The following is a 25,714-nucleotide window of genomic DNA, read 5'->3' on the forward strand; positions in this document are numbered from 1 at the left end:
GGTTGATGGCACATCCCTTTGTGGTCTCTGGTAAACATTTAGTGACACTTTATCTGGTGAAACTCAGTTTGCTTTAAACGCTCTAAACAGTCTGCTACTTCATACATGGCGATCTTTGAGATGTCTGCTCCCGTTTGGTGGATATGCCAGGGGTTCAAACCGAAGCAGCTGCCTGTGTCTAAAGGTACAAATTTTAAGCGTAGGATTCCCTCTTCAGAATGTGGCTGTTAACCAAAAATAATATCAGACTTGTGGCATCTCTTTATTAATGCCAGCCTCTGAATCCTGGCATGCTGGGGTTTCATAGGCAGCTGTGAAAGAGTAGATGCTCTACTGAAGAACGAGCGTCCCATTTAATTTAAAGGGCATGCTAATCATTTAGCGCGCTAATCGGAGGCTGCCAGTGAGCTGGTGACGCATGAAAGGAGATCGTTTCTCAGATAATCACAGTCGGATTAGTGTAGATTACCTCCATTTGCAGCTGCTGAACACCTACCTCCTCTACCTTTGATACAGGAGTTGTGTTAAATGTGTGAAAAAACATTTCGCCGTCCAGCTTCTTGCTGTGTACGGTGGCTTTGTCCTTCAGCTGACTGGCTGTTTTCTCCGAGCACCTGTGCAGTAAGGTCCAGAACTGGGGCATGTTTGCTTGGAAAGCAAACTCCTCCTGCAGATGTGCAGTCTCTGGGCCTAATTCTGTGCCACGTGTACTGTGCCACGCCTGATTATACTACGCTGTTCTTCGACAGAGATTACTATACTTCCCTGGTGTAGGTCAAGCTCACCAAACCCAGTCCTGGGGTTCTCATTGGGGCTGCTGACCTTTGGTCCAGTTGGTCTCGATTAATTTTGGGTCATCGAAAACATGTTTTTAAACGCCTTCTCCCGTTGTTTTGCACTTTGGAATGCCCACTCTTCTCTTTGTGGTAGCCTTTGAAACATCTGTCCACATCCCGGAGGGTGTGCTTGATCTATTTGATGATTGAAAAGGGTTTTTCTTCACAACTGAAAGTATTCTTCAGTCATCCACTACAGTGGACTTCCATGGTCTACTAGGTTACTTTCTCAGCTCACCAGTGTATTCTTGCTTCGTAACAATGATCCAAACTGTTGTTTTTGACACACCCAATGTTTTGACTATGTCTCTGATTCATTTACTTCAGCCTCATAATGGCCTGCTTGACTGGCATTGACACTGATTTGGTCCCCGTGTTGTGAGACAACAGCAACTCAACTGCAAATAATTCCACAACAAAATGCAAACTCCACTCCTAAAATCAACTCGAAACTTTTTGTTAGCTTTTTTTGTGCATGAACTAATGATGCAATTATTGGACAATTGCCCAATTACTTTTGCTCCCCTAAAGTGGGGGGACTATATATAAAAAGGCTGCAGTTCCTACCCTGATGACCCAATATGGAGGTAAATACACTCAAATTAAAGGTGAAGTTGACAGTCTGAGCTTCATATTCACCTCAAATTCATCGTTTTGTATCAAGTCCAGTGTACTGGAGTACAGTACCGAAACAACAGAAATTGTGTCGCTGTCCAAATACTTCTGAACTGCACTGGACGTGCTGAGGAAACACGCGGCAGCCTGTCCTGTTTTCCGTGGTTAAAATGGATTCTGCATTTTGTCCTTTCAGCTGAAGCAGTGCCAGCTCTGTCTGGCACTGCCCAAACTCACCCCAGCACAGACACTCCAACCGTTTGAAGAGTAGGTTTTTTGGAATGCATTTTTTTTATTTATTCAAAGTCAGTGTTCTACATCTCCATTGCTTTTGATTACTAGTAGCGATTGTTACATCAGTATTAGAATGTTCTGTTAAGAACATTCTAATCACATGTTTGTGACCTCACACTTTAAAGAGTTAAGGACAGGCCTCTCTCTCTCTCTCTCGGGCAGATGGGTATAATTGCGAGTGGCAGGCTCACAGGGGAATAAAACACTTACATATTTCCAAGAGGGGCCAAGCAAGCTCTCCTGGGCCATCTTGTTTTTTGTATCGGTGCCAATCTCATTTACAGCTTCTCTGGTCTCCCTCTTGGCCCGTTTAACACTGGAATCCGTCCTGCGCCATTTATCTGCTGAGGAGATTAACTGCTAGACCTGAAATACACCCCAAGAGGGCCTGCATGGGTCCCAGTGAGTGACAACTTCCTCCCTGGATGGGTCGGAGGGTGCTACTGTGTGGCCCAAAAAATGACACTGCCTATGCTGGGGCAGCCCATTCTTGATCCTGAAGAACTGCAGGATTTGCTCCTTTTTGCTGCTGCACAGCAAACTCTCCTGCTTTCATGAGTCTGAACTGGTTGCTGATTTTAAGGACACACTTGAGCCTATAGTATTTCTGGTGGCACTGGCATGCAGTGCCATCGTGCGCACACTAGAGGGCGCCTACTGCAGATCTGCAGTTGTACAGTAGCTGCGCTTGCAGCCAGTTGGTGAGGGTGTTGAAGTCTTGTGCAATGTACATAAATCATGTGATGTAAATGCAACGCTAAAAATCATGGTCCTTTTTTGTCTTTCTTTCTTTCTCTCTTTCTGTCTCTATTTTGCTTTCTTTTTGCGGTGCACTTTTCCTGTGTTTTTATTACAATTTTGTTTTATTTTTCATATCTTGTACACTCAAAATGGCATATGCTCTTTGATGGCTGTTCAATCTAAAATTTTAATGGGAGTACTAAAACTAAAGTGTCAGCATACATGAGCCAACAAAGTTTTCTCACTATCTCTCCATGTCTCTTTAATATATAACAAAGTTTTCTCACTATCTCTCCATGTCTCTTTAATATGTATGCTTTCGTGTGTGCATGCGTGCGTGTGTGCGCGCGCATGTGTGTGTATGTGTGCGCGTGTGTGTGTGTGTGTGTGTGTGTGTGTGTATGTGTGTGTGTGTGTGCATGTGTGGGGATTTCCATATAATTGAAGACAGTGGTGGGTTGGGCTTAGAAATCCACAGAGGAGTAAATCCACAGTGGGGTAAATCCACAGTGGGTAAATGCACAGTGGGGTAAATGCACAGAGGAGTAAATGCACAGTGGGGTAAATCCACAGTGGGGTAAATGCACAGAGGAGTAAATCCACAGTGGGGTAAATCCACAGTGGGTAAATGCACAGTGGGGTAAATCCACAGTGGGTAAATGCACAGTGGGGTAAATCCACAGAGGAGTAAATCCACAGTGGGGTAAATCCACAGTGGGTAAATGCACAGTGGGGTAAATGCACAGAGGAGTAAATGCACAGAGGGGTAAATGCACAGTGGGATAAATCCACAGTGGGGTAAATGCACAGAGGGGTAAATGCACAGTGGGATAAATCCACAGTGGGGTAAATCCACAGTGGGTAAATGCACAGTGGGGTAAATGCACAGTGGGATAAATGCACAGAGGAGTAAATCCACAGTGGGGTAAATCCACAGTGGGTAAATGCACAGTGGGGTAAATGCACAGTGGGGTAAATGCACAGAGGAGTAAATCCACGGTGGGGTAAATCCACAGTGGGTAAATGCACAGTGGGGTAAATGCACAGTGGGGTAAATGCACAGAGGTTGACAGATCGGGGAAATGCAGGCTGAGAGAAAGAGTCGAGGGACCACCACTGTTTCCAGATTTTAAGGCTCTTTTGGGCTCAAAGGCTTTCTAAAAATTCCCCTGGAATTCAGAGAAACAGAGACATGTGTTTTCAACCCCACAAACCAGCCCCAGCTGGAAACCAATGCCAGGTGTTCAAAATGAAATACATCTGTCTTTGGTCCAAAACAAGTGTTCATTCATTTATTTATTTTGAAAATTTGCCCTGAAATCTGGGCTGCATGTGACTTTTGTATGATTTTAAGTGAATGTAATATTCAGATATCCCTGCATACGAACCCCAGAATGTGCGCATTGTGATGTCCATAAATAAGCACGAGAGGGCGCACTTTGCTGTGCTTTTCTCTGTCAGTGTACAAGGCCAGGGCGCTACTGGGACTCCGATTCAAACAGTCTTTGAAAGCCTATAGTTATTCACTGGACAGCGCTGTAACGTCCAATCAAAAAGCACTGTAGGAATGGGGAGGGGCTGACCACTTACTTGATAGTTGTGACGGTAGTATGACGTTACTATGTCCCACAGAACTGGTCTATCCACGTCTGAGCCGTTTTGAAATAATCCGGGTTACACTGTCATGAACAGTGCTTCCTCGTACTGGGGTTAGAAAAAATATCACCAGAATAACCTTCACCTGTCTACAATAACCTAAAAGGAATGATTGTTATGCAAAATTAATTTTAGCCTGCATTCCAGGATGCCATAATTATGAAAAACGCGTCAGTTATTTCATTGAAAGTTCTCATGCAAACAAATGGTATTCCCACGTCGGATGTTTTTTAAACATTTTTTTCAGAAAGTTATGTTGTTCTCCATAAACTCAGTTTGCCTTAAACAGACGACGCAAAGTATAATGAACTTAGGAAAACACGAAGTAAAGCGGTAACTCAGCTCTCTCAAATACAGTCTAACTGTAAACATCACCCCCTCCTAGCCCTCGGGTTCATACGCACTGTTGGTTTGATGCTCTGTCTCCTTTCACCCAACATAATGGGACGCATATTTTTCCACGGGCACAGCCCCTCCCCTTAAAGCAGACAGGCTGAGGTCAGTAGCTCTGCTCCGCACAGTAAGCACACCGCTGGGGTTACGTAACCCAATTTCGCAGCGGATTTTTGGCGACTTGCTCGGGGGGTCGTACGCACCGCTGAGCGTGTAAGAAAAGATCGTAATGGAAGAAACGCAGCCAGCCCGGACCACATACAATTATTACGTAACCCCCGAATGTTTTCTTGTTTTGCATTGTGCCTCCAAATCCCGTCTCGGGACAGCCCCCTAATCATGCCGCTGTTTCTTTTCGGCAGCAGGCTAGTGGGCGCTAATGCTTTTGGCTTCGCAAAAGTGTCATTTGGAGTTTCAGAGGGATTTGCAGTTTTTATACTCGTTTCAATTACCTAGTCATACCGGTCGCGGCGTCAGAACGCACGATATGGGATGACACAAAGGCAGGTGTGTGAGCGGTACAGAGGGAGAGCGACAATTGTCAGGGTGACTTTTGGCATCTGTTGAGGGTTAAGTAGGTCGGCTGGCAGGTCCGTTTGCCCCAGGTTCACACGCCATGGCACGTTATTTATAATTCTGGAATGCCAGGCATGGGGAATGAAATCAAGTCTCGCTTGTCCATCCACCTTCCCTGTCGAGGGACATACAATTCCAGTTCTAACAACCGCTCCGTGCGCGCAGCCTAGTACTCTCTCGTTTCCCTTAAAATAATTTCGTTTTCTTTTTTTGATAATTCTTTTTTTTCTATATGTTATCCTTCCAGTCGTCCGCTGTGGTCACGTGGGGGATTTTCTTCCATGTTTTCACATTTTATTTTACTTTTCTTTCACTTCTTCCCTCTTTTCGTAGTTTGGTGTTTGTCTATCCGGGGTCCAGCTGCTTTTAACTCGCTCATCTTCCCATTACTCCTCCGACCACGCGGTCATGCCCGTCGCCTCCGTGACCGCGCTCGCCCGGATTGGCCACGCGCGACTGACCATGCGTTTTCTGGTTCCACCGAGCCAACTGGGGCCAAGCAAGATCTGGAAAAGCCGAGTTTTGTTCCGCCGCTCCCCCTCCTCACCAACGTCGCCGCCGCTGCTGGATCCGGGGCTAGCGGGAAGGCGGAGCCAGGAGGGCAGGGGCTTTGCCGGAGGATTTCCTGCTGGCCAGAACCGGCCCTCCCCCTTCCGCAATAAAAGCCCCCCCGCACCCAGCATCTTCAGCATCATCAGAAGCGCCTCTCCTCCTCTACACATCCCCTCCTCCTCCTCCTGCAGAGCCATCAGCTGTTCTCCCTCTCTCTCCCGCTCCTGTGGATGGCACAGGAACGCAGACAGGAAAATGTCCACAAACCCGGGTTCCGGCAAGCCCCAGGCTAAATCGCCGTTCCGGAAGAGGGGCAGCCTGCAGATTAATGCCAGCCCTGGTGAGTTGGGGTGGCGGGCTGGGGGGGGGGGGGGCAAGGCAGTGCACACTGCGTAGAGAGACGGGGGGAGGGGGGTGGAGGGTGCACATACTGGTGCAGTACTGTGGGTAAGAGGCTGGGGAAAAGAGGAAAGCTCAGAATCCATTCAGCAGAGATGCAGAGTGAAGCAGCTGCTGCACAGAAGTTACTCAGCATCAGTGAATGTGTTTGTGAATGTGTTTATTAATGTATTTTGGAATATGTTTGTGAATGTATTTGAGAATTTATTTGTGAATGTGTTTGTGAATTTATTTGGGAATTTGCTTGGGAATGTGTTTGTGAATTTGTTTGGGAATGTATTTGTGAATTTGTTTGGGAATGTATTTGGGAATTTGCTTTGGAATGTGTTTGTGAATGTGTTCGTGAATTTGGGAATGTATTTGCAAATGTGTTCGGGAATGTATTTGGGAATGTGTTTTGGAATGTATTTGGGAATGTGTTTGGGGATGTATTTGGAAATGTATTTGTGAATGTGTTTTGGAATGTGTTTGGGAATGTATTTGGAAATATGTTTGGGGATGTGTTTGGGAATGTGCTTGGGAATGTGTTTGGGGATGTGTTTGGGAATGTATTTGGGAATGTGCTTGGGAATGTGTTTGGGAATGTGCTTGGGAATGTGTTTTTGAATGTATTTGTGAATGTGTTTCAGTGGGGCTTCCTCTTGTTTTTTGGTTTTGATCACCTTCCTCACTTTTATTCTTTGTACATGTGGCTGAATCCACACATACTTTAAGCAGCATAAATATGAAATCAAACAAAATTAACATAGTATTACTGATAAATCTGGTCTAGTCTGTCAGGTACATGTGAATATTAAAGGTACAGGAGGGGATTAGTGGTGTACAGCGGTTAGTGTGGTACTGGAGGGGATTAGTGGTGTACAGGGGTTAGTGTAGTACAGGAGGGGATTAGTGGTGTACAGCGGTTAGTGTGGTACAGGAGGGGATTAGTGGTGTGCAGGGGTTAGTGTAATACAGGAGGGGATTAGTGGTGTGCAGGGGTTAGTGTAGTACAGGAGGGGATTAGTGGTGTACAGCAGTTAGTGTAGTACAGGAGGGGATTAATGGTGTGCAGGGGTTAGTGTAATACAGGAGGGGATTAGTGGTGTACAGTGGTTAGTGTGATACAGGAGTGTGGGTGATTGGAGATTACTGTTGCACAGAGATGCTCTGAGCGGTGTGATTACAGTTCATCTTATCGAAGCACAGGCCTTTCACCTCTGGCTTCAGTCTAAGATGGGGGCTGGGTCGACCAGCAGCCTCCCAAACCTTCCCACACCACCTACGCAAGTGAACGCGTTTTCTGCGGGCCACAGGATCTATCTACCCACCACGCCCACCACAGTGATACATTTCTGCTTCCCATACACTAGTGGTAACCAACCCTGTTCCTGGAGATCTACTGCCCTGAAGGTTTTAATTTCAACCCTAATTTGGCATGGCTGATTCTACTAATTAGCAGCTCAGTGAGACCTTTCGCTGTTGAATGAGGAGTGCTTAGTTAGGGTTGGAGTGAAAACCTACAGGATGGTAGATCTCCAGCAACAGGGTTGGTTACCACTGCCGTACACATAACCAGAGCCATATTCCATCTCAAAGGCTCCTCAAGCTTTCTTGGCCTTCATATTGATCTGCACGCCTTTGTGATGTGCGTGGGGGAGCATGTGTGGCTTTGTGTTTTTAGTGGCAATGGATAGCAGTGGGTCAAAGCAAGTAAAGCTCTGAACAGCTTCGTGATTTTCAAAGGCAAAAACATGAATGGGGTGGATAGTTGACTGTATACATGCATTTGTTCATTTCCTTTATTTAAATAACTTATTTAACTTATATTTTAATAACTTGTTTCCTCTAAAGATGCTCTGAAGCCTTGTGAGTAATTGTCTTGTGGAATTTTGCTTGGTGTTGAATTAAACGTCTGTCTGTTTTGACACAAACAGAGATTTAGGACCTGGCTACATGAAAGAGCACGGCTTTGGTTGGGTGGATTCATTAAGCCAGGAACACTGCTGAAAGATTCATGCGTATCCGTCTTTTTCCTCTTGTTAAAGTCCGTATATGGCATTCAAGCACATTTAGATGAATAATTGAAGCATGTCCTAGAAAAGAAAAAAAACATTTAGTTTCCGGCAGACTGAAATAAATTGTAATTGTGAAAAACTCCTGTAATTAAATCCAGAAATCTATCTTGCCACACACACTTAATGCAGTTCCATACTCTATGGATGTATCTGATATTGAAATAATTAATCGATTTTCAATAATGTACGATTTATGCCACGATGCCAAAGATGGAAAAAAACAGCCTAAAGGTTGCAGATATTGCTCAGAGCAGCCCTTGATTGTGAAACTGATCCTGTTCTCTGGAGATGAGCTGTCATAACGTAGGACTTACTGCTGGATTATGGCTTAGAGATAAGGGAGGAAATTAGCTGGCTGTGAGAGATACCACTAGAGAGACATTTCAGTCATCCGCCCCCCTTCCCCCAATAAATTCCTGAACTAAAGTGATTTCATGGTATTAAAGAATGCAGGACACATTTGATATATCCACTGGGCATGCGTCCCATGTTATGATCAATGACAGTATCAACAACAATGCTCTCTTTTAAAATATGTGTAATATTTCTTGTGTGTATAGTAATTTCTTGTCCAAATGGCAAGGGAAGAATGTGACATGTTGTGATTGTGAAGTTGTTTGGAGCCTGGCTGTTTCAGCTCTTTTGCCTGGCATGGTGATGTCACTCACTACTTGATGTTTTAAAAATAACTGAAGAACTCAGGGGCTTGCAGCTCGGATGCAGCCGCCCACAACGGCAGAGGACCATCCGTACTCCTGTTTCTAGAAAGTTCTTCACTAATGCTCTTCAGGCTGAATGGAAGCAAATCCCTGCAGCAATGCTCCAACATTCAGCATAAAGCCTTCCCAGAAGAGTGGAGGTTGTTATAGCAGCAAAGGGTGGACCAACTCTATATTACAATGCCCATAATTTTGGATGAGATTTTGGATGTCAGGTGTGCACATACTTCTGGCCACGCAGTGTATTGAACTTCCTGGGTCTTCTCCTCGTATTCTGGGACCTCGGCCACTGTGCGAGAGCCACAGCTGCCTGTTAGACACCAGCTCAGACGCAGGTTGCGCTGCGAGAATAATGAATCACCCCAGAGCACGCTCCCCTCCTCCTTCTCCCCTTTCCCGTTTGACCGTGCCTGGGGGGGTGTACCGCCAAACCCGCGTCGAACCCGCGCGTTACCGCGGCTCCCTCGGCATCGGCGCGTTTCGCGGGAGGAGCCGTTAGTCACTCCCGTCCCCTCCGCCGCTTGGTCACCTGAACTGGCTCAGGAAACGCGCGTCAGATTGCGTAATATATCACACCCACGCAGGCCCGGGCGCTGCGCAGAGAACTGCAGTGCAGATCTGTGCATGCCTGCATGTCTCTCTCTCTCTTTCTCTTTCTCTTTCTCTCTCTCTCCCTCTCTCTCTCTCTCTCTCTCTCTCCCTCTACTCTCCCCCCCCCCTCTCTCTCTCTCTCTCTCTCTCTCTCTCTCTTCCAGCGAGTGAGTGAGCCATGGTGGGCCCGCAGTCTTTCCTGGACATCAATTACCAGCAGTTGTCCATATTGTGAGATGAATTGTATGGACTGTGTGGGCTCTCATTTCCACCTCTCTCTCTCCCTCTCTCTCTCTCTCTCGCTCTCTCTCTCTCTCATAGCGTATGTTTTTAGCAGTCTAACCTGGGTCTGCATTTCTGAGGCTGCAGGTTCAAATCCCAGATGGTGTGCTGTAATTGGTCCTTTGAGCAGGGCACTCAAACTGAACTGCTTCAGTAAATATACAGCTGTGCAAATGGATTGTGTGTGTGTGTGTGCATGCGTGTGTACATGCTTGTGTGTGCATGAGTGTGTGTGTGTGTGTGTGTGTGTGTGTGTGTGTACATGCGTGTGTGTTTATGCGTGTGTGTGCATGAGCGTGTGTGTGTGTGTGTGTGTTTAAATAAAAAAGCTGGGCCTGCTGAGATCCAGTCATAAGCTGTGTCACACACAAAGGGCCTTGATTGACTTTTGGCAGGAAGGCTTTAATCAGTGAAGCATTCAGAGAGCAGAAGGGTGAAGCTGAATAAGCATTTTGTGCTTCTGTGTGGAGTTATCACTGGAGCTTTAGCACACAGGCAGCACCACTAACGTTCCCCACCAAATACAAAGGCCAAATGTGACCAATCAGAGCTCATTTTCAGAGCCTACATACTGCGCTGAAAAGATATGCGGTCCTGAGCCCTTGGTTGGTTCACATTTTCATTCATAACTTTTCTACAGATTGAGCTTGAAAAGAACTGTAACCCACAGTATGCGTTCACTGCTATGAACATCACATCTGCTAAGTGTGGACGGGATCATTTTTTGTTTACCCGCGATTGTGAAAATTAGATCCTAAAAGTTGCTTTGCCACCAGGGAAGCATTTGACTTGTGTCCACAGCACGGAAACATGATGTATACTGTCCAAGAACCTTCGTTCCTGGCTAGCCATGGGACCATTTTTGTTGATGTGTAGAAGGCTTCAGTTAGACGCCGGCCAATCATCGAGTAGTTTGGTGCCTCTATTTTAGCCTCTGCACTGTGCTGATTGGCTACTGGATGGAGGGGGGGTGGGGCTTGGAAATTGACTGACAGGTGTGCGATTGGACAGCAGCCGGGGTGACAAAGGAGATTAGGATGTCACTCCTGTTTACCCATAATGCTGTTCTCCTGTTTGCACAGTGTTGTTATCAGACCCTGCTTACATACGTTGGATTCATGTAGTAGTAAATCAGCAGTGCCCAGAGTATTTAATTGTATTGTCTTTACTCTTAAGATTACCCAGGTCTGATTGTGATTTACTGCCAAATAATATGCTACAAATGATAACATATGCTAATACAGTAGACCCCTGGGTAGGTGCATAACAACCATTGAAGAGTTGGTTGCTACCCTGAATACACGCTGCCCTAATATCCACCAGACATTGGCTGAACTCTAGAACTTTCTGTAAGTATGATGGAGGAGAAATGGCTGTCACAACTGCAGTTTCCACCAAAACTCACCGCTGAAAGGTTAATGCCTGTTTAGGGTTACGGTCATTTTAATGTCTGTGTCAGTGTTAAGTAATGTACTTTTCTCAGATATTTCTTCCTGAACACTGTGACCAACAGCTGTGGCCCAGACCATTCTGCTGAACCTGCAGGCACTGCGGCCCTCCAGGACTGGAGTTAAACCTGCAGACACTGCAACCCTCCAGGACTGGAGTTGTACCAGCAGACACTGCAACCCTCCAGGACTCTGACACGCCTGAGGGTCATTATATGAAGGTTTAAGACTGGAAATACAGTTGATATATAATTTATTGCAGTGATTACACAATAAAAGTATTGAAATCTTCAGGATTTAACTCTTGCTTCCTGCTTTTTGTGGTCTCCTCTGTGGCAGTAAGGGCCCTGTGTGTAAAATAAAAGTTACTCATTAATTGCGGCCGTTCCCTGTATGCTCCATGTGTCCAAATGGGGTGTTTTTCCCTGATTACAGCTTAATAGCACCTCTGTCCAGGATATTGATTATCCTCCCCCACCTCCACCTTCACAACCTCGGCCAATAAGCCATTTACGCTCGACCTTTAACCCCCGCGTCTCCGTGACTGCGCGCCTGGGCGTGCCCTTCGCCTCCCCGTTGGCTGCGCTGCGGTGTGAGATTCTGAAGGAGGGTCCCCTGTGACCTTCGACCCCACCCCGACGCTATGTCAGCAGCGGCGCTCTTTTCCCCCTCAGTGTGCCGCTGAGCCTCCCGTGACCAAGACCTGAGGAAAGACTGCTTCCAACAGCCAGGCGGTAGGCACCTCATCTTTCAGCGTTAGGACAAAAAATAAGAGTTTACTGCAGTCTGCTCTTCACATCTAACACCACAGGGTGTGTACCTGCCGTGTGTGTGTGTGTGCTTCCATAGGTTTCACAGAAATGTGGGTTTTAGGTCCTCTGTGTCCTGTGTGACGTGTGACTGTTACTGAGAGATTTGAATGTCCAAGCGTACACGCCGCCCTTTCATTTTTGAATCTGTTCAGGGGGCGTTGTTCCGTTCGGAAGTCGTAGTTCCCTTTTAACAAACTGGAGGGAGCTTCCTGTCGACTTGAGCCGGGAGGTTTGTGCTGGGATGCCCTGTTTGTGAAGAAGGAGAGTGATGGGAAAGCTTCTCAGAGCGTTTCGTAGGTGGAAAATTCTGGGCTTTCATTTTAAGTACAGATGTGTGGTATTGTGGAAAGGACAGATGAAATTGGCGAAGGGGATTTTGGAGGTCTCTTGTGGGACTGTCTGTGCAGGTTAAAGTAGCCCTCTGGTCTCCAGATGGGTTTGTCTCTAGTGACCTGTTAGCTATCAGCGCCCCCTGCTGTAAACTACGTGAAATCATTGTAATTTTTCCATCTGTGGTCTGTGCCCCTCCCCCTGCTCTCTCGTCAGGGCAGCTGATTGGCTGCCTTACATGTCAGTATCCTCACCTCAGATTGACAGCGTGTATTTATGGCTCTTTGCTTTTCATTGCATTTCACCAGGAGCGAGAGCGCCCGCCATCACTCTGTGTGTGGGGCGAGGCTGGAGGGTACGATCGGACCGTCCCGTGCCTGCTTGCAAAGCAGTCATTTCCATGTGTTCTTGCTCCTCTTTGGCAGTGTTGAGTGCCACCTTGAGCTGGTGAAAATTCATTCATTTCTGTGGCCAAAATAGTGTCAAATCTGTTTTTCACTTCTTAAGAGGAAGATGCCATTATAGATTTGACTGTATACCCATCTGAGATCTTGAGCTAATAATAGATATTTTGTCTTAAAAGACAATAGCAAAAATGTAAACAGAAATACTTCGTTAAATGTAAATGCAACATGCCTATTCCTATAAGCCATTGGACGTATAGCCATTATGCAGCATCTTACCATAAGATAGGCTCATATTATACTGCAATGCAGTTAAAGAATAGCAAAAACATCAGAAACAGCAAATATTACTGTAAATGTAATAACACACACGCACACATGAAGCTACACTGTAACATGCGCCAAATCACACATCACAGAGAGAGTGCGCATGATACTGCTGTTGAGTGAGCAGTAAAACACTCAGAAAACAGTCACACCGTAAGCCCTCGCCCACCTCACACACTGTAATACCCCAGTGCACAGGAGCACCCTCCCCAGGAATGCCCCTCACACACTGTAATACCCCAGTGCACAGGAGCACCCTCCCCAGGAATGCCCCTCACACACTGTAATACCCCAGTGCACAGGAGCACCCTCCCCAGGAATGCCCATTACACACTGTAATACCCCAGTGCACAGGAGCACCCTCCCCAGGAATGCCCCTTACACACTGTAATACCCCAGTGCACAGGAGCACCCTCCCCAGGAATGCCCCTTACACACTGTAATACCCCAGTGCACAGGAGCACCCTCCCCAGGAATGCCCCTTACACACTGTAATACCCCAGTGCACAGGAGCACCCTCCCCAGGAATGCCCCTCACACACTGTAATACCCCAGTGCACAGGAGCACCCTCCCCAGAAATGCCCCTCACACACTGTAATACCCCAGTGCACAGGAGCACCTTCCCCAGAAATGCCCCTTACACACTGTAATACCCCAGTGCACAGGAGAACCCTCCCCAGGAATGCCCCTTACACACTGTAATACCCCAGTGCACAGGAGCACCCTCCCCAGGAATGCCCCTCACACACTGTAATACCCCAGTGCACAGGAGCACCCTCCCCAGGAATGCCCCTTACACACTGTAATACCCCAGTGCACAGGAGCACCCTCCCCAGGAATGCCCCTGGGGACTGAATACCCCAGTCCCCAGGAATACCCCTTACATACGGTAAATACCCCAGTCCCCAGGAATGCCCAGGTCAGCCATGGCTCCAGTGGAGAGCAGTTAACACTGATATGACAGCACCGTCACCAGCTGTGAAGACCTGGGTGTGTTCCCAGGATCACTGAATGTACAGGGTGTTCAGTAGAATAAGAGCTCTTCCCAGGAACACTGAATGTACAGGGTGTTCAGTAGAATAAGGCCTCTTCCCAGGAATATTGAATGTACTGAGTGTTCAGTAGAATAATGCCTTTTCCCAGGAATATTGAATGTACAGGGTGTTCAGTAGAATAAGGCCTCTTCCCAGGAACACTGAATGTACAGGGTGTTCAGTAGAATAAGGCCTCTTCCCAGGAATATTGAATGTACAGGGTGTTCAGTAGAATAAGGCCTCTTCCCAGGAACACTGAATGTACATGGTGTTCAGTAGAATAAGGGCCCTACCCAGAGTGTTTAATGTAATAAGGGCCCTTCTAAGGATGTTTACTGGAATAAGGGCCCTTCTAAGGATGTTTACTGGAATAAGGGCCCTTCTAAGGATGTTTACTGGAATAAGGGCCCTTCTAAGTATGTTTACTGGAATAAGGGCCCTTCACAGCAGCACTGAGTGTGCAGTGCTCATTAGAATGAGTGTTTAATGTAATAAGTGCTCCAGAGAGGCCTCTGGTATGCAGAATAATAAACAGCTCATCAATCAGCTCATCAGGTGCTGGGAGCTTCAGCTGGGCCTCACGCTCAGGCACATGTGGCCCCAGACGCCTGCTCTCTCGTCAGGGCAGCTGATTGGCTGCCTTACATGTCAGTATCCCCACCTCAGATTGACAGCGTGTATTTACGGCTCTTTGCTTTTCATTGCATTTCACCAGGAGCGAGAGCGCCCGCCATCACTCTGTGTGTGGGGCGAGGCTGGAGGGTACGATCGGACCGTCCCGTGCCTGCTTGCAAAGCAGTCATTTCCATGTGTTCTTCCTCCTCTTTGGCAGTGTTGAGTGCCACCTTGAGCTGGTGATCATTCATTTCTGTGGCCAAAATAGTGTCAAATCTGTTTTTCACTTCTTAAGAGGAAGATGCCATAATAGATTTGACTGTATACCCATCTGAGATGCTGTGAATTTAGATAAATAATTAGATATTTTTGTGTTCTCTTAATGGAACAACAGATGCACAATAAATTCAGTTTAAGTGCAGAAATACTCTCTCGTACATTGTACTTTGGCATGATATTGCCTTATCTTCCCTTGCATTTTTTAAGAGCTCGTATAGTACTGTATAGCCGTTTGTATGTCAGCATTAGCTGCGTTTTGAGCCGTATGTATAGCTCATATTATACTGCAATGCCAGTTAAAAAGACAATAGCAAAAAATGATAAAACAGAAATATTACTGTTAACTGTAATAACACACACGCACACATGAACGCACACTTGGACATGCGCTCAAATGCACACACATCACATGAGAGAGACTGCATTGATACTGCGTGTGTGAGTGAGCAGTAAAACACTCAGAAACAGCGAGGTCACAAACAGCCTGTTAGCCCCCCCCCCCCCACCTCACACACTGTAATACCCCAGTGCACAGGAGCACCCTCCCCAGGAATGCCCCTTACACACTGTAATACCCCAGTGCACAGGAGCACCCTCCCCAGGAATACCCCTTACACACGGTAAATACCCCAGTCCCCAGGAGCACCCTCCCCAGGAATGCCCCTCACACACTGTAATACCCCAGTGCACAGGAGCACCCTCCCCAGAAATGCCCCTTACACACTGTAATACCCCAGTCCCCATGAATGCCCCTTACACACTGTAAATACCCCAGTCCCCAGGAATGCCCCTTACACACGGAAATACCCCAGTCCCCAGGAATACCCCTTACATACGGTAAATACCCCAGTCCCCAGGAATGCCCAGGTCAGCCACGGCTCCAGTGGAGAGCAGTTAACACTGATATGACAGCACCGTCACCAGTTGTGAAGACCTGGGTGTGTTCCCAGGATCACTGAATGTTCAGGGTGTTCAGTAGAATAAGGCCTCTTCCCAGGAATATTGAATGCTCTGTCCTAAGAGGATGGTTAGGGTTAGAGCTGCAGGAGGCCACTGTATGCCCAGGACCAGGCCTCGTGTGTCATAGATGACTGCCTCCCAGCCCAGGACCAGGCTGGTGTGTCATAGATGCACCCTCCCCAGGAATGCCCCTTACACACTGTAATACCCCAGTGCACAGGAGCACCCTCCCCAGGAATGCCCCTCACACACTGTAATACCCCAGTGCACAGGAGCACCCTCCCCAGGAATGCCCCTTACACACTGTAATACCCCAGTGCACAGGAGCACCCTCCCCAGGAATGCCCCTCACACACTGTAATACCCCAGTCCCCAGGAATGCCCCTTACACACTGTAATACCCCAGTGCACAGGAGCACCCTCCCCAGAAATGCCCCTCACACACTGTAATACCCCAATGCACAGGAGCACCCTCCCCAGGAATGCCCCTCACACACTGTAATACCCCAGTGCACAGGAGCACCCTCCCCAGGAATGCCCCTTACACACTGTAATACCCCAGTGCACAGGAGCACCCTCCCCAGAAATGCCCCTTACACACTGTAATACCCCAGTGCACAGGAGCACCCTCCCCAGGAATGCCCCTCACACACTGTAATACCCCAGTGCACAGGAGCACCCTCCCCAGGAATGCCCCTTACACACGGTAAATACCCCAGTCCCCAGGAATGCCCCTTACACACGGAAATACCCCAGACCCCAGGAATACCCCTTACATACGGTAAATACCCCAGTCCCCAGGAATGCCCAGGTCAGCCGTGGCTCCAGTGGAGAGCAGTTAACACTGATATGACAGCACCGTCACCAGCTGTGAAGACCTGGGTGTGTTCCCAGGATCACTGAATGTACAGGGTGTTCAGTAGAATAAGGCCTCTTCCCAGGAATATTGAATGCTCTGTCCTAAGAGGATGACTAGGGTTAGAGCTGCAGGAGGCCACTGTATGCCCAGGACCAGGCCTCGTGTGTCATAGATGACTGCCTCCCAGCCCAGGACCAGGCTGGTGTGTCATAGATGACTGCCTCCCAGCCCAGAACCAGGCTGGTGTGTCATAGATGACTGCCTCCCAATGGACTGTGCAAAACAGATAATGAAAGACAACATTATCTGGGTAAAATCTGGTATGGGACTGTACCACAGCACAGCTAGGAGGGCTCTGTGTGTGTGTGTGTGTGTGTGTGTGTGTGTGTGTGTGCGCGTGTGCGTGTGTGTGTGTGTGTGTGTGCACGTATACACTCTGTATATATATGGTAAGTCTACGATCAATCAAGCACCATCATGGTACATGCATCAAGGTCTGTGTGCGAGATAAGGGAAAGGCGGGTTGGATTTTTGATTTTTGATAGAAACACGGAGGTGTAGTCTTTTAGGTATTCGCAGAAAGCAGGAAATGAATCTGTCATCCTGAATGATTGGGGAGGTCATTCCACCAATCAGGGGACCAGGGCAGCGAACAGCCCAGGAGGGGCGTGTGAGGAGCGGGTTGCACAGGCGCTGGAAGAGCCGGGTCAGCAGGCTGGAGAGAGGAGGCTGAGCGGGGAGAGGTCTGGTTGGAGTGTGCAGAGTGATCACTGTCTGTAGGCTGGGAGGGGCAGAGCCAATCACAGCTCGGCATGTGAGTGAGTGACTGGAGTGGAACTAGGTCAGCAGCTGGACTCAGTGAAGGGTGTTGAAACGTGGCCTGGATGCACACCAGGTGGGCAGAGGCTTTCTAGGCCGGCTGCGGTGGCAGAGGGCTGGTAGGCCGGCCAGCGCGGTGTTGCCGTAGTCCAGACGCCAGATTATGAGGGCCTGGGTGAGTAACTGTGTTCCCTCTGTGGGTGAGGAAGGGGCAGACGCTCCTGATGTTGGGAAGGGAGAAGCTGCAGGACCAGGTGGTTACCCTGATGTGCCCAGACTGAGCTGCCTGATTGTTTGTTCAGCACCTTTCTGGTATAGGTAACGTAGTGGTTGTTTGTGAAGTTTTAGAATCTGTGGCTTGTGGAGTTTTAGAGTATGTAGACTGTGAAGTTTTAGAGTATGTGGCTTGTGTAGTGTGAGAGTATGTGGCTTGTGAAGTTTGAGAGTATGTGGATTGTGAAGTTTGAGAGTATGTGGATTTTTAGAGTATGTGGAGTTTTAGAGTATATGGAGTTTGAGAGTATGTGGATTTTTAGAGTATGTGGAGTTTGATAATATGTGGATATGGAGTTTGAGGGTATGTGGATTTGAGATTATGTGGATGTGGAGTTTGAGGGTATGTGGAGTTTGAGAGTATGTGGATGTGGAGTTTGAGAGTATGTGGATTGTGGAGTTTGAGAGTATGTGGATGTGGAGTTTGAGAGTATGTGGATTGTGGAGTTTGAAAGTATGTGGATGTGGAGTTTGAGAGTATGTGGATTGTGGAGTTTGAAAGTATGTGGATTGTAGAGTTTGAGAGTATGTGGAGTTTGAGAGTATGTGGATTGTGGTGTTTGAGAGTATGTGGATGTGAATTTTGAGAGTATGTGGATTGTGGAGTTTGAGAGTAAGTGGAGTTTTAGAGTACGTGGAGTTTGAGAGTATGCAGAGTTTTAGAGTATGTGGAGTTTTAGAGTATGTGGAGTTTGAGAGTATGTGGAGTTTTAGAGCATGTGGAGTTTGAGAGTATGTGGATGTGAATTTTGAGAGTATGTGGATTGTGGAGTTTGAGAGTAAGTGGAGTTTTAGAGTACGTGGAGTTTGAGAGTATGCAGAGTTTTAGAGTATGTGAAGTTTTAGAGTATGTGGAGTTTGAGAGTATGTGGAGTTTTAGAGTATGTGGAGCTTTAGAGCATGTTGAGTTTTAGAGTATGTGGAGTTTGAGAGTATACAGAGTTTAAGAGTATGTGGAGTTTGAGAGTATACAGAGTTTTAGAGTATGTGGAGTTCTAGAGCATGCAGAGTTTGAGAGTATGCAGAGTTTGAGAGTATGTGGAGTTCTAGAGTATGCAGAGTTTGAGAGTATGCAGAGTTTTAGAGTATACAGAGTTTGAAAGTATGCAGAGTTTGAGAGTATGTGGAGTTCTAGAGTATGCAGAGTTTTAGAGCATGTGGAGTTTTAGAGCATGCAGAGTTTTAGAGCATGCAGAGTTTTAGAGTATGTGGAGTTCTAGAATATGTGGCTCCTCTGTATAGTGGGATGCCTCGCTGTTTAAAGCTCTCACTCAGCGGAGAGACAGTAAACAGACGCGATGTGTTCAACCCCCTCTCTGATTCCTCGGACTCAGTTCCAGGAGTGAGTTCTGCATCACTGCTGTTCCTTTTGTGATCATCGTTTGACTCGCGTTCTTCAGTCAGAATTTTTTTTCGGTTTTTAGGATTATAGGTTTCATTCATTTTTGGGATGGTATTCTGGGCTAGTCCTGCCGAGCTGACACTTTCCCCTTTTCCTCTTTTCTCTCTCCACTGCTGAATTTTATTTCCCCCGGGGCCTGTGGAACTGACAGTTCTCCGAAAGGCCCATCGTCTCAGTTCTTCCTCCTGTTCTTTATCGTCGGAATAACTGCATCTCAGAGCGATATCGTGAGCTCGCCTCAGTGAAATACGTCATTGCTTTTTAAAGGGTCTTCCCGGAGATTTGGCGGACAGATTAGGCTGGTGTAATGGCGGTCTGCCCTGGAACAGCAGCCGCGGGAGTACGCCAGGCTGTTCCTACCGTACACCTGTAATGGCTTCATGAGGAGAGCATTAGCTGCATTACATTAAATTACATTACATTACATTACAGACATTTAGCAGACGCTCTTATCCAAAGCGACTTACGTTGTATCCAATTACACAGCTGGATATATACTGGAGCAATGCAGGTTAAGTATCTTGCTCAGGGGTACAACAGCAGCGAACTACCGGGGTCGAACCTGCGACCTTTAGGTTACAAGACCAACTCCTTAGCCATTACACTACAGTGCCTCCCAGGGAGCTCCCTGTAGATCTTGCATTCTTTACCACCGTGGAAACCTTTCCACGTTTCACGAAACGTGTACGATCACATTCGATTGTAAACTGCGCGTAAGAACGTTTTCCAGAACATTTTGGCGTTCATCATTTTTTTCTTATCTGTATTTGTTCATGGCTGTTTCCTTACGCTAATCACATGAACAGGATTGCCCACAAAATTTACAAACAGCCAGCATTCATCATCTCATACACTAGGGAAATGCGCAAAAAGAAAGGTCGCACATAGTGGCATACTAAAGAAAATGGGGTTCAGGGTATTTGACAAATGTATAGTTTTTTGACCGGTTTCCCTTTTAATTTGGACCGGTTTGTAATTTTGGAATCATTGCAAGACACTTGGGTCGGTGCATCGGTTCTTACCAGTGAATCTTTACACACCTACTCGTCACATGGCATTTTCTGTTTTCCTTTGACTCTGTACTAAACCAGTTTACCAGGCTTGCAAGCCAAGTCTGCCTTTGCAAAATAGCCTTCCATTTCCTGTTATTTCTCATTCTGTTAAAGTGAGATGTCAGGTTGGACTGGTATCGTATTTTGGCACAAACTTTACCGTGGTTTTCCTCCACACTGGATGGGGGGTTGAGTAACAGGTCAAGGGCAGTACAAACCCACATGTAGCAGACAACTCAGGTCCAATTATGGCTATGTCTAGACACTCATGTCGGTTATGGCAATGGCAAGTGTATTGTGGGCCAAAAGTGGCACAAATGCAACCAGCCACGTTGAAGGTGTAAGGTGACATAGCTCAGGAGGTAAGACCGATTGTCTGGCAGTCGGAGGGTTGCCGGTTCAAACCCCGCCCTGGGCATGTCGAAGTGTCCTTGAGCAAGACACCTAACTCCTAACTGCTCTGGCGAATGAGAGGCATCAATTGTAAAGCGCTTTGGATAAAAGCGCTATATAAATGCAGTCCATTTACCATTTACCAAGGTGGTTTACAGAAGTCTGCCCCTTATCAGATTTCCAAAAGAAAACAGTCTGTTTACTGTGCTGACAGGGAGTCAGCAAGTGGGATAAAGAGACAGTGCTTGGTTGCAAAACATCCAATTGGGTCAGTATAATGTAAAACTCCATAATACGGTGTAATCATGTTTTGTATTGTTGGAAAGTAAGTTGTATAAGTCGCTCTGGATAAGAGCATCTGCTAAATGCCTGTAATGTAATGTAATGTAATGGAAAGCCGATGTCATGGGGAACAAGTTGGTCTCTCAGCTACAAAGGCTAACCCAGTGCGATATACTTACTGAGATAGCACAAGCAGGACTCATTGTTGTACTGTTTTGTCATTATTGTGTCTTTATTAGATGACTTTTCACTAGTGTATAGGCAAGCGAGCAAGATACACAATTGTATTTATGCAATTGGCTACACCAGCCAAAAACATGTCAGTTCCCTTCAAGTTCGATAGCAACCTGTTTAGAGAAACACTACTGGCGGACAGCAGTCTCCTCCATCTATGTATAACTTAGCACAGAGGAAAGGTTAAAACACAATTTTGAGTCAGATAATCAAGGTAACATTAAATAAATACCGTTCCAGTAGCACCGGGTAAAGTAGGCAGTATACTTCGTATATAAAACGAAGCAATCAGAACAACTGACAAACAAAAAGACGTGGTGTTGTGTGTTCGTACGGTGCAGTGTGCGACGGCCTCCAAGGAGAACTTTTCGAAAAGTTCTTTCTTGTTCTCCGACCTCCCCCTCTCAGCTATTGGTCCAAATATCACATAGTTGGTTACGTCACGGTTGAGTTCAGAGGGCTGAATTCACATGCTAATGTACGGAGTCAACGCCAATCTCTCTTCTGTAGAAGTAGATCGTTTTCGGCCTGTTTTAAAACCTCAGATGCAGAGGTCTACTTTATTCTCAAGCCACGGTGTGCGTATGCCCTTAAGGAAATTCCCAGTGTGGGGTTTTTTTGTGAAGGTTAAGTCTTGGTGGTAGTCTTTATGTAATTGTTTTCTCAGTGAAAACCATACAGAATGCTCCATCATTATTTAATGTGACACGTGTGCAATTTTCTCCTGAGGGAATTACATTGTCAGGTCTGGAGGACTAGGACAGATTAGTAGAAGATGATTATTGGCACAGAATCAGAACAGTCTTAATCAATACAGCTGGGGTCAAATAATGGTACAGGAGGCAGAAGGACCGGGCAGGTCGATTAAACAGGCAGGTCAAAATACAAGGCAAATTATCACGGAGTAATGGGTCGAACAACAACAAGTCGAAACCAGAGGCAAAACACTACAGGTGGAAAGGTCTCGAAATCAGAGCACGTCTGGAAGAAAAGTCACAACTAATGCAGCAATGAGTGAAGATGGTGCAGGTGAGGAAGGATGAGCTGATTGGATCGAACGTGACAGGTGGCTGGCGTGCAGGACGGACTAGGGAAAACATACAAACGCCACCAGCACCGAACACAACACTAACAGAACAGAATGAAATAATAATACACACTAGACAATAAATAAATAATAAAAAACAAATAAGACACAAGGAGATCAGGGGATTCTGAATACATAGCTTATATTATTTACGTCAGTTTAATCTGCGTATTTATGTTAACTTGTTTACAGTAAGTAACTTGGTCAGGGGTCCAAAGACAGTACCCTGCTTGATGAAAGTGATGAAACCGTTGTCGTTAGCCCCTCCATTTCTGATAGTCAGTGAGCTGCCAGGACGTGTCCGTTTCTGGGGTTCTGTGGGCCGAGGCAGCAGTTGGAGTGAACACGCACCATTAAACCTGTTCGTAATGAGGACTCATCCCCCTGAACACACACGCATACAGTCCGATACATACACTCACGTATACTGACACACACGCAGAGACAGACGCACATATATATATACTAACACATTCACACAGATGCACACATACACGCGTTCACAGTGAAAGCGAGTTTGATCCCACTCTGAACTCAAAGGGGAATAAGAAAACAGAAAGTGATGCGGTCCATCCCACCCCCGGGCCTCTGAATGAAGTGGTACGGTCTGAACCAGCGTCAGCGACATTTAAATCTGGGAGCTGTGACTCCCTGCTATCGCACAGGCAGCCGGGCCAGAAGGAGAAGCGGAGGGGAGAGAGGGAGGAGAGCGATGGATCAGCAGAGTCGAGTGTAGAGGTGAGACTCAGAGGGCCGGCGCGTCACACACGGTCGCCCCTGTGTGTGTGTCTGTGTTCCTGGGGGAAGCGGCTGAGAGGAGCGCGAGCTGCAGCCGTCCCGAGCCGCAGGGCATCGGGAACGTTCCGGAGCTTCGGCAGAGTTCCTCATCTGACCCGGTCCTGAGAGAGAGGTACCCGTAGATCACAGTGCAAAGGCGAGCCATCTCGGTCTTTTAGACTATCTCTGTCCCCTTCTGTGCTTCCTTACTGTGCATGCCAGGGAAAGGTTTACTTTTTGAGTCGGTTGTAAAAAAAAAGCTCTTTCCTTTCTGGAAGGTCAGTTTCGAGACGCGTTCTCTAGAAGGACGAAGAGTATTGTAGGTGTTCAGGTTTGTGTTGGTCTACGGTCTATGGGTGTTGAGGTGTACAGGTGTGGTTTGGAGATCACACGCCCTGTAGGGACATCACAAAGGACAAGCTTGTGGAATCGAGTGTGTGTGTGTATGTGTGTGTAAGACTGACTGACTGTAGGCTGTAGTTTGGATGCTGTCCTGATCCTGTTTAAACAGCTCAACATGCTGTTCCTAGTATGCAAATCTGTAGAAAACATCAAAGTTGCCATTTGTTAACAGTGTCCATTTTTTATCCTGTATCATTATTACAGTGATGCAACTTGATTGAAGAAAGCCTGTCCAAACTATGATGTGAAATTTCCATATCAGTTATGACAGACGTCTGTTTTTTGGTTTTAGTGTTCTTCTCTTTGGAGCCTGCTCGTTTTTCCTTGTGATAAGTATTTCCATGACAGGGGCCTCTCATTTACTTGTGGTTCTCAATCATTATTTGGCTTCATGAGGAGCCAACTGCTGTGCTCTTTGATCTTTATTATTCTATTCAATACTGTATTAGCAGTGTTGTATAGTACAAGTATACTGTAGTGTAGTGCAGGTATAATATCTTTGCGTTGTACAGAACCATGGGATGCTTGTCAGGTTTGTTGTATCATTTATATGTTAAAAAATGGCCTAAAAACAATTGGGGTACAGTATACAATCTTCATTTATAAATGGCTTATTTTGCCTAGCTAGGCCAAATATGTTCACAAGCTTGCCGCCTAGAATTCTACATAAACTTGAAAGGAATTTTTACTTGCAGGAATTTTACTGTTTCTTCTTTCTCCCTACAATTCAAGAAAATATATATTAAATTTGGTGCCCAACTTGGGACTCAGCAAATCCAATTCCCACCCCAATTTGGACTGGCCAATCATCTGCAACCGCAGCCACATTCATGCTGCAAACCCCACTGCTGATTGGGGAGAGTGTAGACACCCACGGTTCTCCTCCAAAATATGTGGTGTCCACAGCTGCATCTTTCACAGACAACAGCTAAGCTCAGGCAGAGTAGAGTCAAAGGAAGACCTTTTATATGCGGCTTTGACTGCGACCTAGGAGCGCACAATCGACCAGCGCTAAATAGCGATGCACACAAAACCCTATCCGACTGAACCCTCCCGTTTCCTGGGCGACACAGGGGCCAATTGCACATCACCCTATGGTGGTACCGCCCACAGTCGGCTCTGGCATGTTCCTGATTCAATCTGGGGACGCGTGCACCAGCATGGGGCTTTAACCGATTGAGCCACCCAGCAGTCCCTCCTTACAATTTTAAGCTTTCATGAATAGACTGAGGCAAGCCAAGTAAAGGTTGTCCTTCAGAGCCCTTTTTTTTAGTTTGAATTGATTATCGCTTTGTGTGCAACGACATTTGGGATGCATGTGGTATGTTCTGCAGAAGGTCACCGAAAGGCTGGTGTAAGACAATAGTGACATTTGGTGTCCTTCATCGGTGACTAGAGGCATCAGCAGGTCCTGAAATAGAGAGGGTGATAAAAGGTTCAGCTGGAAGATGTGGTCTGCCTCTATTATTAACACAAATTGGTCTCGAAAAGTGCGTTATGCGTATTTTGTGTTTATTAGGCGAACGTTCAGTGATATTTGTTGTAATATTGTGGCAATATGAAGAATTGATTTTTTTGTGTGGCTGAGTTTGCTGATGGGACAGATGGGCCGGTGTTTTCCCCTTCTGCCAATCTATCATGGAAGGAAGACTGCTTGCCTATCTAAGAGGGAGAGAGGGGGAGAGGGAGAGGGAGAAGAGAAAGGGTTGTGAATGTTATTTCGTACATTCTTTGTTTTAGTAACTATTACTAATTTTATTTGTTTGATTATTGCTGTCATTTATGATCAGTATTGTCATTGTTTTCTGTTAACTGTTATTAACAGTATTATTTATTTAAATTATGTCAAGCAAATTGGAATTGAAAAGACAGAGGGGTACTATAAACAAAAATGAATCACGTGAGACACTGTCAATAAATGTTAATTAAATGTGATTATCAATGGATGCATTGTCCATTAAACCAATGAAGAAGGGACAGTGTCTGCTTCCCACTGCCTTGGAAAGGAAGGGCACATGGGGGGATGGGCTTGTGGGTGGAGGGGGGTCATGGGAGCCAGTCTGTCCCTGGGTTTGTTCCCGTCGCTTGTTCTATCCGTCCTCATCTCTTCGGTCCTCATGGGACTCGGAAATCGATTGATGTCCGCCATCTTGAAGGGCAGTCTAACCCGTTAAAGGCTCCTCGGTAGAGCGAGGAGTGAGGAGGCTCCCGGA

At 46.5% G+C, this 25,714-nt stretch overlaps 1 protein-coding gene across 3 annotated transcripts in view; it reads left to right on the forward strand.

The window, feature by feature from the left end:
• The first annotated feature begins 4,688 nt into the window (after positions 1-4,688).
• Positions 4,689-25,714, forward strand: part of ampd2b (adenosine monophosphate deaminase 2b) — a 51,756-nt gene continuing 30,730 nt past the window's right edge. Inside the window, exon 1 of one of the 3 annotated variants that reach the window (XM_064300011.1) lies at positions 4,689-6,003. In XM_064300011.1, the coding sequence (XP_064156081.1) occupies positions 5,520-6,003 (484 nt within the window). In that variant the 5' untranslated portion in view covers positions 4,689-5,519. Of the gene's footprint in view, positions 6,004-11,782; positions 11,894-25,714 lie in introns of those variants that run through there. The other 2 variants (XM_064300013.1, XM_064300012.1) reach the window with 2 other exon arrangements.

Source organism: Anguilla rostrata, chromosome 11, assembly GCF_018555375.3.
Source record: "Anguilla rostrata isolate EN2019 chromosome 11, ASM1855537v3, whole genome shotgun sequence".
Lineage (NCBI taxonomy): Eukaryota > Metazoa > Chordata > Actinopteri > Anguilliformes > Anguillidae > Anguilla > Anguilla rostrata.